The sequence below is a fragment of the Suncus etruscus genome, chromosome 14 (assembly GCF_024139225.1).
Source record: "Suncus etruscus isolate mSunEtr1 chromosome 14, mSunEtr1.pri.cur, whole genome shotgun sequence".
NCBI lineage: Eukaryota > Metazoa > Chordata > Mammalia > Eulipotyphla > Soricidae > Suncus > Suncus etruscus.
The window spans coordinates 24,493,883-24,511,846 of record NC_064861.1 but is presented as its reverse complement, the minus strand read 5'-3'; the positions used below and the strand labels follow the sequence as shown (position 1 = coordinate 24,511,846).

Genomic DNA, 17,964 nt, shown 5'->3' with positions numbered 1-17,964 from the left:
TGAACCGATGACCTCCTGCATGAAAGGCAAACGCCTTATCTCCATGCTATCTCTCCGGCCCAGGCAGAAACTATTCTAAGCAACCTTTTTTAGAGGACTTTGTAGGAGCCAGGAAGAATATTGTGTTCCTTTAAGAGAGAAACTGAATCAGTGGGTTTATTGCAAGTAGTCATTACTGTTCTATTGCCAATAAGCTAATGTGACCAGAATAAAATTTAAAGGCAGGCATTATCACAGTTAGTAATAACTTATAGAAGAAAATGGATATTTTTTTTTTGCTAAGGCATATGACCATTATACATACTAGAAAACTTACTACATCACAGATTATGCAGTGAAATTGTGTTGTAACTTGTGTTCCCTATGTATAAAGGTGTAACTTGTGTTTCCTATGTATAAAGGTGGGAGAGGGAAAAAGTAAACTAAAATATTTAGGCATCTCTCTTTTTCTTAAGTTATTTCCACCATTTTTCACTTTGAGGGCTTTGGTATAATTTTTTAAAAGCTGAGCTGAATATTTTTTTAAAATAGTAAATTCTCAGACACATAAAAATTTATAAAAGTGGCCATTACTTTTCTTAAGTAGAATGTTAGCAGTGGACACTACTACTTTCCTAGGGGTTGGTTCTACAATAAAATACCACTTAGTTGTAGACTCAAGGGACAAGAAAATGAACTTCTCTAGTGGACTTTGAAGGAGGAGAATAAAAATATAGGTTGTAGCTACAAAAATTCTTATTCTCATATATTCATATATATATATATAGTTTACTGACCATAAGCCTCAAGAGTACCTCAAGTTATGCTTTATTTAATAACTACTTGTTATTGTGCTAGAAAATACAGGAAAATAAAAAAATATTAAGAAATCCAAATGAAGCCACCAAAGCAACAATATTATAGACTATCTTCAGTTACTGAACATGTCATTTCTGTGTGCTTCATTTCAAGAAAAGGTATACTAATTTTTTTTTGTTTTTGTTTTTGGGTCACAGCCGGTGATGCCCAGGAGTTACTCCTGACTATGCACTTAGAAATTGCTCCTGGCTTGGGGGACCATATGGGACACTGGGGCTTGAACCCAGGTCCATCCTGGGACAGCCATGTGCAAAGCATACACCCTACCACCGCGCTATCGCTACGGCCCTACTAACATTTTTGAAGACAGAGACTTGGAGATATTTTCACAGTCTTATTCATAACAGCATGAGTCACAAAATTTAATAGGTAGAAACAATCAAAATGCCAATGGACTCATGGATATATAAAAACTAGTATATCAAACATTAAAAGGCAAATGAAGTTACACATGACAGACTTGGCTAAATTGAGATCTTTAGTACTAAGTGAAAGAAGTCAAACAATAAAATAAAGCTATCATTCCATATAAACTAAGTATCTAAAAGAACCATATGCATAAAAAAGAAAGTAGAATGATCATTAGTGATTTAGTGGTACAATAGTGGAAAAGAATTGCTTAAGGAAGGCAATATGAAACTTCTGTATGACAACAATGTGAATACACAGTTAACATTACTAAACATTTCCCAAGAAATGGTTGATGTGGTGCAATATTCTAGGGTTCTTCAATGTAGCAGGAAGGGATAATAAGACTATATTAATTTAACACCGTTATTTCTCCAAGATGAACTTTCTGATAAACAGCAGAATGAACTGGGTTTATATCTACAGGATGAACACATTAGTCTAGTTTTTGGCCACATGATGTCGCTGTCGACTACAGTGTTATCTGGAAAGAACACCCAGCCGCCCTTTTGACTATGAGAAGCCAAACAATAAGAAGAGCAGCAGGATTTAAGCAGAAAACAATTTTCAGAATTTTGCAGAGCACGATTTTTCTAATTTGATCCACTCACCGAGGATTGGTAATGGTGTCTTCTTTGAGAAGGGGCCGAGAGGTCGGGCGACTGCTCTTCTTGCTTCTGCTGCTCGCGTCCTGGGAAGAAGGGAGCGGCCAACTTCACTACTCGGTCCCCGAGGAGGCCAAACACGGCACGTTCGTGGGCCGCATCGCCCAGGACCTGGGGCTGGAGCTGGCGGAGCTGGTGCCGCGCCTGTTCCGGGTGGCGTCCAAGGACCACGGGGACCTGCTGGAGGTGAATCTGCAGAATGGCATTTTGTTTGTGAATTCTCGGATCGACCGCGAGGCGCTGTGCGGGCGGAGGGTGGAGTGTATTCTCCATCTGGAGGTGATCGTGGACCGGCCACTGCAGGTTTTTTATGTGGAGGTGGAGGTGACAGACATTAACGACAACCCACCAGTATTTCCAATGACAATAAAAACTATCCGGTTTCATGAATCAAAGCTGCTGGATTCCGGGTTTCCCCTAGAGGGAGCATCAGATGCAGATATTGGAGTGAACGCCCTTCTCTCCTACAAGCTCAGCACCAGTGAGTTTTTCTTTCTCGATATACAGACAAATGATGAGTTAAGTCAATCTTTGTCTCTCGTACTAAAGAAACCTCTGGATAGAGAGGAAACTGCGGGGGTGAATTTGTTACTAGTGGCTATGGATGGTGGCAAACCAGAGCTCACTGGCACCGTTCAATTGCATATTAAGGTATTAGATGTGAATGACAACGAACCAGTCTTTGAACAGTCAGTTTATAAAGTGAAAGTGGTAGAAAACACTGCAATTGGAACATTAGTTCTTAAACTAAATGCTTCTGATGCAGATGAAGGATCCAACAGTGAGATTGTGTATTCATTTAGTAGCGATGTGTCCTCTACTATTGAGATGAAATTTAAGATAGATCCCAACTCAGGAGAAATAAGAACCCATGGACACTTAGATTATGAAGAATCAAAACACTATGAAATTCAAGTCATTGCATATGACAATGGATCTCCCTCAATGTCTGGGCACTGTAAAATCTTAGTAAAATTGGTGGATACCAATGATAACACACCAGAAATATCAATAACGTCACTCTCACTTCCAATTCGAGAGGATGCTTCGCAAGGAACAGTCATAGCCCTGATTAGAGTGTCCGACCAGGACTCCGGTGCCAACGGACAAGTCACCTGCTCTCTGATGCCCCACACTCCCTTCAAGCTGGTGTCCACCTATACGAACCGCTATTCCCTGGTGCTGGACAGCGCCCTGGACCGCGAGAACATATCCAGCTACCAGGTGGTGGTGACGGCGAGGGACGGCGGCTCGCCCCCGCTGTGGGCCACGGCCAGCGTGTCGGTGGAGGTGTCGGACGTGAACGACCACGCGCCCGCGTTCGCGCAGCCCGAGTACACGGTGTTCGTGAAGGAGAACAACGCGCCGGGCTGCCACATCTTCACGGTGTCGGCGCGCGACGCGGACGCGCAGGAGAACGCGCGCGTGTCGTACGCGCTGGTGGAGCGGCGCGTGGGCGAGCGCGCGCTGTCGAGCTACGTGTCGGTGCACGCGGAGAGCGGCCAGGTGTTCGCGCTGCAGCCCCTGGACCACGAGGAGCTGGAGCTGCTGCGCTTCCAGGTGAGCGCGCGCGACGCGGGCGTGCCTCCGCTGGGCAGCAACGTGACGCTGCAGGTGTTCGTGCTGGACGAGAACGACAACGCGCCCGCGCTGCTGCCGGCGGGCGCGGGCGCGCTGGGGGGCGCGCGCGGCGAGCTGGTGTCGCGCTCGGTGGGCGCGGGCTACGTGGTGGCGAAGGTGCGCGCCGTGGACGCGGACTCGGGCTACAACGCGTGGCTGTCGTACGAGCTGGCGCCGTGGGCGGGCGGCGCGCGCAGCCCGTTCCGCGTGGGGCTGTACACGGGCGAGATCAGCACGACGCGCGGCCTGGACGAGGCGGACGCGGCCCGCCAGCGCCTGCTGGTGCTGGTGAAGGACCACGGCGAGCCGGCGCTCACGGCCACGGCCACGGTGCTGCTGTCGCTGGTGGAGAGCGGCCAGGCGCCCCAGGCGGCGCCGTCGCGCGTGGCGGTGGCGGGCGCGGCGGCGGCGGCGCTGGTGGACGTGAACGTGTACCTGATCGTGGCCATCTGCGCCGTGTCCAGCCTGCTGGTGCTCACGCTGCTGCTGTACAGTGCGCTGCGCTGCTGGGCGCCTGGCCGCGGGGCGGCGAGCGTGGAGGCCAAGCCCCCCGTGGTGTGCGCCAGCGCGGTGGGGAGCTGGTCGTCGTCGCAGCAGAGGAGGCAGAGGGTGTGCTCGGGGGAGGGTCCCCCCAAGGCGGACCTCATGGCTTTCAGCCCCTGTCTGCCTCAGGGTCCAGTCCCCTTAGACGAAAGACAACCACCCTCAGAATCAGAACACATGGGAAAGGTGAGTCTGTTCAGTTTTTCCCCTGAATTTTCGTAGATTTATTTCATTTTTTTTGGGGTCCACACCCGGTGTTGCTCAGGGGTTACTCCCGGCTGTCTGCTCAGAAATAGCTCCTGGCAGGCACGGGGGACCATATGGGACACCGGGATTCGAACCAACCACCTTTGGTCCTGGATCGGCTGCTTGCAAGGCAAACGCCGCTGTGCTTTCTCTCCGGGCCCTTATTTCATTTTTATTTGCCATTTTTTAATTATTTCACAGTGATATTAAGGTACATAACAACATAAAAGCACAACTCTGCCTTTATATCATCTTGTTATTAGGTTCGATTTTTTATCGTATTGAGAATAGTTTACTTAATTTTTTTTTCTCTTTTATAGCCTGGCTTTTCATTAGTAACTTTTGTGGTTTCAAAAGTAAGAGGTTAATAGAAAGGAAAACCTTAGCTGCAAGTTTTATAATTTGTTTAAAATGTGCATATGTAAGGCATATTTCTAATTTATACCATCCTCTATTCTATCAAAAGAATTTTAAAATAGATTTATATTATATAGGGCACCAGAGTTATAGTACAGCGGGTAAGACACTTCTCTTGCACATGTCTGACCAAGGTTTAATCCCCAGCACCTTATATGATTACCTGAACACTGCCAGGATTGATCCTTAAGTGCACAGCCAGGAGTAAGCCCTGAATCCTGCCTGGTTTGCCTGTCTAAATATTTTGAATTTATCTTTTATATCAACCATTAGTGATTTTTTGTCTTTTACTTGCAGTTGAAAGCAATTGAATAATTTTTAATGCTTGCACCTCCAAGAATATCCATCACATTAGGTTATTACAGTACATGGCTTCTATTAAGAATACTTACTAACATTAGATGTCTTTCAGTAGTAAAATGATAGGTCATTTGGAATAAAATGCCAAACTTGAAAAATCTGGGACAAAGTCCAAAGTGAAGAGAGCCTACTCTCTAAATTTCTTTATCTTTTTTTTTCGTTTTTATTCTCTAAATTTCATGTAATTATTATATCTTCATTTCTTTAAATGCTATTTTGGGCAGTCAGGTAGTGGGAAAAATTTTTATTCAGTCAAATTATGAGAATTCTCACCCAGGTTTTTTTTTTGTTTGTTTGTTTTGTTTTGTTTTTGGGCCACACCCATTTGACGCTCAGGGGTTACTCCTGGCTATGCGCTCAGAAGTCGCTCCTGGCTTGGGGGACCATATGGGACGCCGGGGGATCGAACTGCGGTCCGTCCTAGGCTAGTGCAGGCAAGGCAGGCACCTTACCTCTAGCGCCACCGCCAGGCCCCTCACCCAAGTTTTTTTTCTATTAATTTTTTGGAGGGGTACACCAGGCAGTATCATGGCTTGCCCTTGGTTACTCAGGAACTACTCCTGGTGATACTTGGGGGACCATATAGGACACCAGGGATTGAACCCAGTTTCCCAGGCATGCTTTCAGTGTCAGTATCACTGAGGGAGGAATGTTGGTTCCCACAGCTTGATTATTTAATACCTTTCTCAGGTACACTCTGTCTTACTGTCTGGTTACTATTTCTTCTAAGGAAAATGCTTAAGCATTTTCAAGTATATATTGCCCAGATCTATATGCATTATATGATCTATTGCTATACAATATTTTATTGAGTTTTAAGTATTCTTACTGTTTTTTTGGATGAAGTTGTTTAATTAGAAGAATCCATTATTCTCTGGTAAATTTTCTGTAAAATTACCCTATGCGCTGTATCTCCAACCCCAGGTGAATGAGTCTGAATCAAGGTAATGCAAGAAATAATCTGAATTAGGCTGAGGGTAAAACATGCTTAGTCTGGTAGTCTTTTACCTCATTTGGAAATCCACTGTCTGCCAAAACTATAGTTTTTATTGAGTACCGAGACCATCCCCAGGTAGGTCAGTAAGGATAAAGTAAATACAGATAGCTCAAACTATCCTAAGCCAATCCCACCCAGGTTACATGTAAGACAATCTCTGTTTTGAGGTAAATACAAGTTGTAAACATACAAAGGAACCAGGGATGATCTTTGTTTTAGGTATAATAAGGTGAAACCCAACACTTGTATGCTTTGATTCACTCTTCTAAATTTATTGCTTTTCTTTTTGGGGGGGGTAAGGAGGGGTCACACCCAACAGTGCTCGGGGGTTACTCCTGGCTCTATGCTCAGAAATCACTCCTGGCAGGCTCTGGAGACCAGATGGGATGCCAGGATTCAAACCACCATCCTTCCACCGTCCTTATGGATACAAGGCAAATGCCTTACATTCATGCTATCTCTCTGGCCCCTTCTTTTCTTTTCTTTTCTTTTTTTTTTGGTTTTGGGTCAGACCTGGCAGTGCTCAGGAGTTACTCCTGGCTCTGCACTCAGAAAACACTCCTGGCAGCCATGTGGTGGGAGGTATAGAATAAAAGCCCTTTGGCCATATGGAATTTTGTGATTCAAACCACCATCAGTCCTGGATTGGCTGTGTGCAAGGCAAATGCCCTACCATTATCTCTCCAGTCCCTGTTTCTTTAATAATATGCTTATCATTGAATAGTTATAATGGACTCTAATTTGTTTTACATTCCCTAGGTCATTTCATTCATGAACAACTTTACAATAAGTTGTCAAAGGTATCTCATTACTATACAGCCATGCTTAAATTTTTAATTTTACTTTTTCTTTTAAAAAATAATTACTATATTTCAAGATTAACAAAATCCTGAAATGATTTTTTGTATCTAATTATTTCCTACATCCATACTTTTAAAAAATAAATATTTTTTTGGGGTTAGGGGTTGGGTGGTGGAGCTCAGTGTTCACTCCTGGCTCCGTGATCAAGGATAACTTCTGGGGAGTTTAGGGGTTCAAATGCAGTGCTTGGGATCAGACATGAGATTGGCTGTAATACAAAGCAAGGATCTCTGATTCTCCAAATAATGTTTTAATGTTTACTTCTTCATCAGCTGATATCTCCACTATCTAGTAGAATCAATTAGAAATTGTATTTGATATGAACAACAATCATGGGACCAGAGAGATAGCATGGAGGTAAGGCATTTGCCTTTCATGCAGAAGGTCATTGGTTTGAATTGCGGCATCTCATATGAGCCTGACAGGAGTGATTTCTGAGCATAGAGCCAGGAGTAACTCCTGAGCGTGCTGGGTGTGACCCAAAAACCAAAAAAAACCAAAACAAAAAAAAAAACAAAACAAAACAGCAATCACTAAGATAATTTACTTATTTTCTTGCATTGTTTAAAAATTTAATTTAAAATATTCACAAATTTATTATGCTACCAAAAGACTTTTGTGGGTTAAATGTGAATAAACTATTGACTAAGTTGAAATTCTGGATTGCAGCCAGAGATTACATTGGAAAAGTTTCTGGCATTATAACTTTTATTCTTAAGTCACACATTTGGTTTTATCAAAAAATCTGATTATAAAATTTTTGATATTTTATGAATCTCCCTCAATGTAGCCTTTTTGTATAAATTTTCTTTTTTAGTTTAGTTTAGTTTTGTCTTTCACTTTGGCCTCAATAAATGATGCTGGCAATGGAATCTGGATCAGCTGCGTTCAAAGTAAGCCTTTACCTGCTGTACTATCTCCAGCTATCTTTATTTTTCACTTTTTTTGTTTTGTTTCTGGGTTGCACACCATGATTCTTATGAGTTACTTCTGGCTCTGCCCTCAGGAATTACTCCTGGCATCTTGGGGGTTCATATGGGATGCCGAGGATAGACTTCGGGTTGGCCATGAGCAAGGTAAATGCCCTCTAAGCCCCAACCTATGTATTTTCTTAGGTCAACTTCTAAGACTCAAAAAACTAGTATCTTGAGGCTGGAGAGATATGGTCCCCAAGCCAGGAGTGATTTCTGAGTGCATAGCCAGGAGTAACCCCTGAGCACTGCCGGGTGTGACCCAAAAACCACACACACACACACACACACAACTAGTATCTTTTAGCAAAGTCACAGAGGTTTATATTTCATTGCCAGTTTTTACATATGTGAAGTAGTGAATCTTGTTCCAAATTACTTTCACCTCTTAAACTGATCAAATATTTTGATTTTTTTGGGGGGCCACACCCGGTGATGCTCAGGGGTTACTCCTGGCTATGCACTCAGAAATCACTCCTGGCTTGGGGACCATATGATATGTCAGGGGATCAAACTGCAGTCTGTCCTAGATCAGCGCATGCAAGGCTACTACTGCTGTGCCACCACTCTGGCCCCTCTGTTAACAACTTTTAAAGAAAATGAAATTAATTCATGGTATATATTACTGAAATTATTATATATTATGAACATGAACATTTGGTACATAGATAAACTGAGGTCTACAAATGTTGGTATGAAAAATTATATATCTAATATGTGTACAATTGGTATGGTTAGATTATAACACATATTTTAATCACAGTGTTGTCATACAACAAAGAAACAAGTTATAAATTAAAAAAGAATTCATATTTGGTTATTTCTATATAAATAATGGCTAGTACATCTAACACACATATTACTCATAACATTATAGACATTCTCAAAAATAAGTGAATATACTTTGTTTAAATTTATTTGTGATAATAAATATAAGGGATTGATTTATATAAAATGTAGAATTCAAGACTAAGTGATTAAACATATAATTCTTGAATCAAATTGAGTTTCCACCCAACCACCATTTTTAATATAGGTTTTCTTACATAATTTTATGTGCTTGCACATTACTGCAAAAAAGAATGATATGAATATTCATTTCATGTGTAGAATTAAATCAGGGATCAATCCTGGTGGGCTCAGGGCACCATATGTGGTGATGGGGATTAAACCCACATCACTATGTATAACGCAAGTACTTTACCTGAAATAGTCTCTCCAGCCTCTGACTGACCCTCTAAAAAAAAAAAAAAACGAAATAGTGCTTGTCACTTCCAATAGTTGTCTACAAATGTTTCAACAGAATGCACACTTTTAGTAAGTGTAATGGAGAATAAAAGGAGATTATTAACTAGAATAAACGTTCAAATTATGTTCTCATGAAAGTTTAAATAATTCGAGGTACCATTAAGTAAAATTACAATATAAATACAAAATTAGAAAAAGATTTCACGTTTTAGATGTACTTACACATTTATCCACATGATGCCGCTGTCCGCCACAAGGTCTCTCACCACAAAAGAAAGAAAGCTTGTGTTACTACACCGAAGCTGCTTTACATCACCCCATCACCGTCTCCGAAATGCCGGCATGGTGAGAATATTTAAGAGGAGAAGATTAAAGAACTAAAAATACTTTTTAAAATTTGGATCGATCTAAAGAGAGAGTCCATATTTGGAAAAGGCTTGCAATGGTTCTTTTTTGGAGTGAAGGTGCAGTACTCCTCTTGCTTCTCTTCCTCGCATCCTGGGAGACAGGGAACGGCCAGGTCCACTACTCGGTCCCCGAGGAGGCCAAACACGGTACGTTCGTGGGCCGCATCGCCCAGGACCTGGGGCTGGAGCTGGCGGAGCTGGTGCCGCGCCTGTTCCGGGTGGCGTCCAAGGACCACGGGGACCTGCTGGAGGTGAATCTGCAGAATGGCATTTTGTTTGTGAATTCTCGGATCGACCGCGAGGCGCTGTGCGGGCGGATGGTGGAGTGTATTCTCCATCTGGAGGTGATCGTGGACCGGCCGCTGCAGGTTTTCCATGTGGAGGTGGAGGTGAAGGACATAAATGACAACGCACCGGTTTTTCCAATGGCAGTAAAAAATCTATTTATTTATGAATCCCGACCTACTGGCTCTCGGATTCCGCTAGAGGGCGCATCGGATGCAGATATTGGAGCGAATTCTCTATTAACTTACAGTCTTAATTCCAATGAATATTTTACCTTGGATGTTAAAAGAAATGAAGAAGAAATTAAATCTGTCGGGCTTGTGTTAAAAAAGACTTTAGACCGAGAGGACACTCCTGAGCATCACTTACTGATAACTGCAGTTGATGGTGGAAAACCAGAACTCACAGGAACAACTCAGCTCAAGATCACAATTCTAGATGTGAACGACAACGCCCCGGAGTTTGAGAGGACTGTTTACAAAGTGAGGCTGTTTGAAAACGCACCAAATGGCACCGTAGCAGTGATGGTCAACGCCTCTGATTTAGATGAAGGAGTTAATAGGGACATTACATATTCCTTCAGTACTGAAATGAAGGCAGATATTCTGTCAAAATTCCTCATAGACCCGGTAAGTGGGCATATCTTTGTAAAGGGTAATATAGATTTTGAGGAAACCAAATTATATGAGATTCAGGTAGAAGCGACAGATAAAGGCATCCCTCCAATGGCAGGTCATTGCACTGTTCTAGTGGAAATTTTGGACACTAATGATAATGTGCCAGAGTTGGTCATCAAGTCACTATCGATCCCAGTATTAGAAGATGCTGCAACAGGAACTGTCATAGCGTTGATCAGCGTGTCTGACCGCGACTCTGGTGCCAATGGACAAGTCACCTGCTCTCTGACGCCCCACGTTCCCTTCAAGCTGGTGTCCACCTACAAGAACCGCTATTCCCTGGTGCTGGACAGCGCCCTGGACCGCGAGAACATATCCAGCTACCAGGTGGTGGTGACGGCGAGGGACGGGGGCTCGCCCGCGCTGTGGGCCACGGCCAGCGTGTCGGTGGAGGTGTCGGACGTGAACGACCACGCGCCCGCGTTCGCGCAGCCCGAGTACACGGTGTTCGTGAAGGAGAACAACGCGCCGGGCTGCCACATCTTCACGGTGTCGGCGCGCGACGCGGACGCGCAGGAGAACGCGCGCGTGTCGTACGCGCTGGTGGAGCGGCGCGTGGGCGAGCGCGCGCTGTCGAGCTACGTGTCGGTGCACGCGGAGAGCGGCCAGGTGTTCGCGCTGCAGCCCCTGGACCACGAGGAGCTGGAGCTGCTGCGCTTCCAGGTGAGCGCGCGCGACGCGGGCGTGCCTCCGCTGGGCAGCAACGTGACGCTGCAGGTGTTCGTGCTGGACGAGAACGACAACGCGCCCGCGCTGCTGCCGGCGGGCGCGGGCGCGCTGGGGGGCGCGCGCGGCGAGCTGGTGTCGCGCTCGGTGGGCGCGGGCCACGTGGTGGCGAAGGTGCGCGCCGTGGACGCGGACTCGGGCTACAACGCGTGGCTGTCGTACGAGCTGGCGCCGGGGGCGGGCGGCGCGCGCAGCCCGTTCCGCGTGGGGCTGTACACGGGCGAGATCAGCACGACGCGCGGCCTGGACGAGGCGGACGCGGCCCGCCAGCGCCTGCTGGTGCTGGTGAAGGACCACGGCGAGCCGGCGCTCACGGCCACGGCCACGCTGCTGCTGTCGCTGGTGGAGAGCGGCCAGGCGCCCCAGGCGGCGCCGTCGCGCGTGGCGGTGGCGGGCGCGGCGGCGGCGGCGCTGGTGGACGTGAACGTGTACCTGATCGTGGCCATCTGCGCCGTGTCCAGCCTGCTGGTGCTCACGCTGCTGCTGTACAGTGCGCTGCGCTGCTGGGCGCCGGGCCGCGGGGCGGCGAGTGTGGAGGCCAAGCCCCCCGTGGTGTGCGCCAGCGCGGTGGGGAGCTGGTCGTCGTCGCAGCAGAGGAGGCAGAGGGTGTGCTCGGGGGAGGGTCCCCCCAAGGCGGACCTCATGGCCTTCAGCCCTAGTGTACCTGACTGTAGAGATGGAGAACAGCATCCTGAAGTTGCAGATTCCTTTAAAAAGGTTAGTTTATGAATATCTTTTGTTCTTTAACATAATATTTAATTTTAAAACCTTTATTTAGAAAATTTCCAGAAAAGAATTTTCTTTAAATACCCTTTTTGCATAATAATTTTCAGGACTAGTTTCTAGAATTATATAACATCAATGCTATTTCGTTCAGTTGCTATTATTGTTATATATGGTATATATTCTTCTAACTAGACTTATGTGTTCTCTATTTTCACAATTTAAATTTTATCTTACTGAAAGAATGATTTTCTGTTTTTTTGTTATTATATATTACGTGTGTGAGACAGTATGACTCGATTATCTGTAAGTGAAAAGTTTACCATAAATCACTCCTTTAACCCTTCAAATTTTACTATCTATTTTAATAAGAACCACATTTTAAATGTCGTAACTGGGTAACTATCTTTACTGAACCACCTATATGAAATCGCACACATTGTGTTTTGTATATTAGTGTTTATTGGAGGTGACACTCAGCGATGCTCAGGGGTTCCTCCTGTCTTCAGGAATCACTACTGAAAGTGTTCAGTGGACCATATGGGGAGATATAGATGGAATCTGGGTTGGCTGCATATAATGCAATCACCCATCCTTCTGTACTATTTCTACACTTCCAAAGATATTTTATTAATTTTATAGAATCATTCATAATTTTTGTTTGAAATATAGATACACTGTCAATAAGTAATGGGTTTATTGTATTTCTTTCTAATTAATATATCTTTTATATCTCTTGCTCATTTTGGCATTAGGTATGTTAAATAAAAGCAGTGAGTATCTTTGGGTCACTTAGGAAGTCAAAAGGAAAGTTCTAAATAAGTTATCAGTATACTTACTATACTATTTTTAGTTCTTAAAATATTCCCTCGGGGCCAAAGTGATAGCACAGTGGGTAGGTTGTTTGGCTTGTATGTGCTGGCCTGGGTTTGATCACTGAGCTTGCCAGGAGTGATTTCTGGGTGAGATCCAGGAATAACCCCTGAGCGCTGCCAAGTTTTTTTAAATTATTGATGGATATTTTATTTTGATCAATCCTATACTTCAAACCAACAATCAATTGCTTTCAGTTATTCCATTTATGTCTTTCCTTTGATTCATTGATTTTAATTACTTTATTACTTTATTTTTCCATATTCTATTTGTTATACTTTATTTTTCTTTTTTGGGCCACACAGTGTGGCACTCAGGGGTTACTTCTGGCTATGCGCTCAGAAATCGCTCCTGGCTTGGGGGACCATAAGGGATGCCAGGGATTGAAATCAGGTCCATCCTGAGTCAGCAGCGTGCAAGGAAAATACCCTACCACTGTGCTATTGCTCTGGTCTGAAGAAGCAAAATTTACATGTTAAGTTTTAAATTAATACATTTACTATGTTCAGACAATGCTAGGACTGTGTATTACAACACCACATTCCTATTCCCACTGGTATTTAATGTTTTGGTTTTTATTTTAGTTCCACTTATAGTAAATTCCACTATCATTTTGTACAGTCAAATTTTCTTTTATTACTTTTTCTTTTGAGGAAAATTTTTTGAGTGGCCACACCTGGTGGCACTCAGGCGTTACTCTTGGCTCTGCTCAGAAATTATTTGTGGCAGGCTCGAGGGACCATATGGAGTGCTGTGGATAAAACCCAGGTAGGCTGCATCAAGGCAAATGCCCTACCCACTGTTATATCATTCCAGCCCTCTGAGGAAATTCTTAATTATTCTTTAGATTGGTGGCAGAGATTTACCTAACATTTGTGTATGTGGAAATGTAATTATCTCACCATCATATTTGAAAGCTAGTTCTTCTGAGTATCAAATTTTAGTTGGAAGTGATTTTTCTAGAATACTTTCAAAATGACATTTGTCTTCTTTTTCAAATATTGCTGCTATCCAGTGTACTCTTCTATGACTTACATTTTTATTGTTTTCACTTAGCTTCATTTATACTTTCTCTGTATCATGCTCAGGGGTGTATTCAGAGTTCTGATTATTCCTAATATTTATGGGAACCAATGTGATATCATGGATCAAAGCCAGAGCATGAGCATGAAAACATGTACTTCAGCCATTCTATAGCCCTAATTTTGATTTTTAATGATTTATTGTTATATATACAGTTTTACTTGTCTTACATTTTTATCTTGCTCATATTTTTTAAGGATTTCTGATTTTGTGGCTTGATGTCTTTCATCATTATATGAAAATATTCAGCAGTCTGTCTAAGTATTTTTGTCTCATGTCTTCTCTTATTTAAAGCATATATGCTGGATCTTTTTTTAACCTTATTTCTTATAAGCTATGCTTCTCTATGGGTTGTATTTTGGGCTGAATCCAGTAGTGTCTAGGATTATTTCTGGCTCTGTGCTTGGGGTTTGCTTCTGGTCTTGTTTTAGGAACAGTGAATGCCAGCGATTCCAACTAGTCAGCATACAAAGCAGAGCTAAGATTTTTGAGTTATCTCTCAATCTTTTGAATGATCTCTTTAGAGTTCTATCCTTTTAAAAATAATTTTGGAGCTGAAGATATAGTCAAGACACTTGCCTCACATGCAGTTGCACATATAACAGTTGTTCAAATCCCAGTACTGCATGTTGTCTTCCAAGACCCACTAGGTCACATCAAACATGGCCAGGTATGACCCTCAAAGTAAGTTTTTTTTAAATTATTGATGGATATTTTATTTTGATCAATCCTATACTTCAGCAATCATCTCTTTCAAAACCAACCATTTATTATTATTATTATTTTTTGTGCATCAATGGTTCTCAGGGATTACTCCTTGATCTCTGCTCAGGATTCACTACCGTTGGTGAAGCAGTGCAGTGGATTGAACTGGGGCTGGCCATATGCAACAGAGGATTTTAACAAGCTTAATAATAATAGCTTAATATTATTATTACCAATTGAATCTAAACAGCAGCGATGACATTGATCTTAGAATTTAAAGTTTCTATGAAACATAGCTAACTTCTTTGTGAAATTATTTGCTTATTATTATTTTTAAAAATAATTTGCTTATTATATTTTTAATATATTAGTCACAATTTATCTGTCCAATTATCCTAATAATTGGATCATCTGCTTGTATACTATATTGAACATTTTTATTCATGAGCCTCTAATAGGTAAACTTGATGATTGTGTGTTGAGTTCTGGACTTTGTGAACGAAAATCTATAGTTTGTTCTAGATGTAGTTATTTTTCTTCAGAGATGGATAAAACCATAAAGATATCAGTCAGATACATAGTTATTTGTGGAAAAGATTAAAATAAGCATTTTATTTCTTTTCCTTTATTATATGCTACTTTGATCTTTTAAAATATTCTGCATAGTTTTTTTCTTTTGTTTTTTTGGGTGACGCTCAGGAGTTACTCCTGGCTATGTGCTCAGAAATCTCTCCTGGCTTGGGGGACCATATGGGACACTGGGGGATCAAACCTTGGTCCATTCTAGGCTAGCGCTTGCAAAGCAGATGTCTTACACCTTGCACCACCACTTTGGCCCCTCTTCTGCATATTGTTTCCCACTTCTCAAGTATATTTTGTAGTTTTGTATATGGTAAATTTAGTAAGCATCAAGCCAGGAGCAATTTTTGAATGCATAGCCAGGAGTAACCCCTGAGCATCACTGGGTGTGCCAAAAAAGAAAAGAAATATAAAATTGAATTTGTTTCTCACATAGCCTTTAACAGTATATTTACCATGCAACTTATATTTAATGATTCTTACTGTCTCTATCATTTTGATGTCCCTCAAATAATACAAACACCAAATAATATGACCAATAATCAATTTGTAGACTCAGTGAGAGTTATTTATTATATACCTTAAATGTTTTAACATAAGATTATGGAAAAGAAAAAAAGGCAAGTACATTAAAATGAGTTAGTTTATTTTCCTTTAATTATTGAGCCAGGATTAATATGAAATTTCAAAATTATTTTTTAAATGAATTTTACCTTAAGAAAGTAAATATTAAGTGTTTCAAGCCTTTAAGAATAATAGTGTGATTTAAGAAAATTTAAGAACATACGTATGCAAATTTAAAGTATATTTTCAGTTCATGTTAAAATACTTAATGAAATAATGCCATCACCAGTATTATATTTACATTTTGTATTTGTTGCACTCAAAAATTGCTCCTGGCTTGGGGGACCATGTGGGATGCCATCGAACTGTGGTCCTTCCTGGGTCAGCTGTGTGCAAGGCAAATAAATGCCCTACCACTGCGCCACCACTCCAGCCCTGATCATGTGATTTTTGTCTTATTGTTAATATGATGTATGATGTTGATTGATTTGCATATGTTGAATCATCCTTGCATTCCTGGGATGAAACCCACTTGGTCATGGTGTATAATCTTTTTGATGTATTGTTGGATTGTTGGGATGCTGGGAATCGAACTGTGGTCCATCCTGAGTCAGCCACGTGCAAGGCAATCGCCCTACTGCTGTGCTATCACTCTAGCCCTCAATTCATATTCTTGACATTGCTACTTTGAATACTAGAAATTGAACTAATTTAATTATATATAGTTTAGTATTATTTTATTTAATTTCCAGATGCTTATTATGGTACCAGTACCTCACAGCTGTCTTAAATATTGACACAAAAGAGTACTTTCACATATAATTTAAAACAAAATTAAGTAAATATATTTGGGGTTTATATGCCTTACATGAAAAAATGTTAAGTATTAGAATTATCGATATGCTGTATACCTGTATCTTCTTAGGAAAGCATGACATTGTAATATTTAAGAGGGGTCAAGTGGTAGTACTGGGATAGGATGTTTTCCTTTCATTCTCTTGACCCTACTTCAGTCTCTCATCATTACATGGTCCCCAAATATCGCTGGGCCTAGAACTAGGAGTAACCTCTGAGCACTGTCAGGTGTCCTTACCAAAAGTTCTCTCTCTCTCTTTTTTTTGTTTTTGGGTCACACCCGGCAGTGCTCAGGGGTTACTCCTGGCTCTATGCTCAGAAATCGCTCTTGGCAGGCTCGGGAGACCATATGGGATGCCGGAATTCCAACCACCAACTTTCTGCATGAAAGGCAAGTGTACTACCTCCATGCTATCTCTCCGGCCCCTACCAAAAGTTTTCTAAAGTTTTCATAGTTCTGAATCAAAACAGTAGGAGTAGGAGGTTTAATACTTTTTCAGTGGGGTAATGTTAGTGGTGTTTTCTTTTGGGCATATTTATTGAGTGAAGCCTAAGTCAATATCATGTAGCAAAGGAAGCTTGCAGGATTAAAAAATGTGAAGTAATCATAACACAGATAATAATATTATTTGTTTACAATGTTTAATAATTCATAGGAATTTAATTACAGGAACTTTAAGAATTTTGTGAATTAGGGGCCCGGAGAGATAGCACAGCGGTGCTTGCCTTGCAAGCAGCCGATCCAGGACCAAAGGTGGTTGGTTCGAATCCCGGTGTCCCATATGGTCCCCCGTGGCTGCCAGGAGCTATTTCTGAGCAGACAGCCAGGAGTAACCCCTGAGCAACACCGGGTGTGGCCCAAAAACCAAAAAAAAAATTTGTGAATTAAGTTATTTATAGACAAGATTGTTTTACTTGCTACATAAAACATGGGCTGTTGTATATTATACTATCAATGATTTTTCACTTGAAGCAATGCTTATTTGATAAATCTGACTTCAAGGTGCTTACAAATATGACTGTGATTTGAACTTCTAGGAAATTAAAATTTCTGTGTTATGGCTCTGAATCAAAACTAATGTAGGTGATATTAATAGAAAAGAAATGAATTGACAAAAGTTTGAAAATATAACATTTCAAAATTAGAATTTAAACAGGAATATCATTCAAAAGGTTTTGATTATTTTGAAAATAATGCCTAAAGGTTGGTGTTAACTATTGCAAATAGCAATATTAATTTTTATGAGTAATCTATACAGTATGTGAGTAGTAGAATTGTAATATAAATATATA

General features: G+C 41.9%; 1 protein-coding gene across 1 annotated transcript; it reads left to right on the top strand.

Annotated features, from left to right (window-relative positions):
• The first annotated feature begins 1,804 nt into the window (after nt 1-1,804).
• LOC126028328 (protocadherin alpha-2-like) lies at nt 1,805-12,018 on the top strand. The gene is made up of 2 exons (XM_049787343.1): nt 1,805-3,046; nt 10,782-12,018. The coding sequence occupies exons 1-2, from the start codon at nt 1,890-1,892 to the stop codon at nt 12,016-12,018; spliced, it is 2,394 nt and encodes a 797-aa protein (XP_049643300.1). The 5' UTR covers nt 1,805-1,889.
• The last annotated feature ends 5,946 nt before the right edge of the window (nt 12,019-17,964 follow it).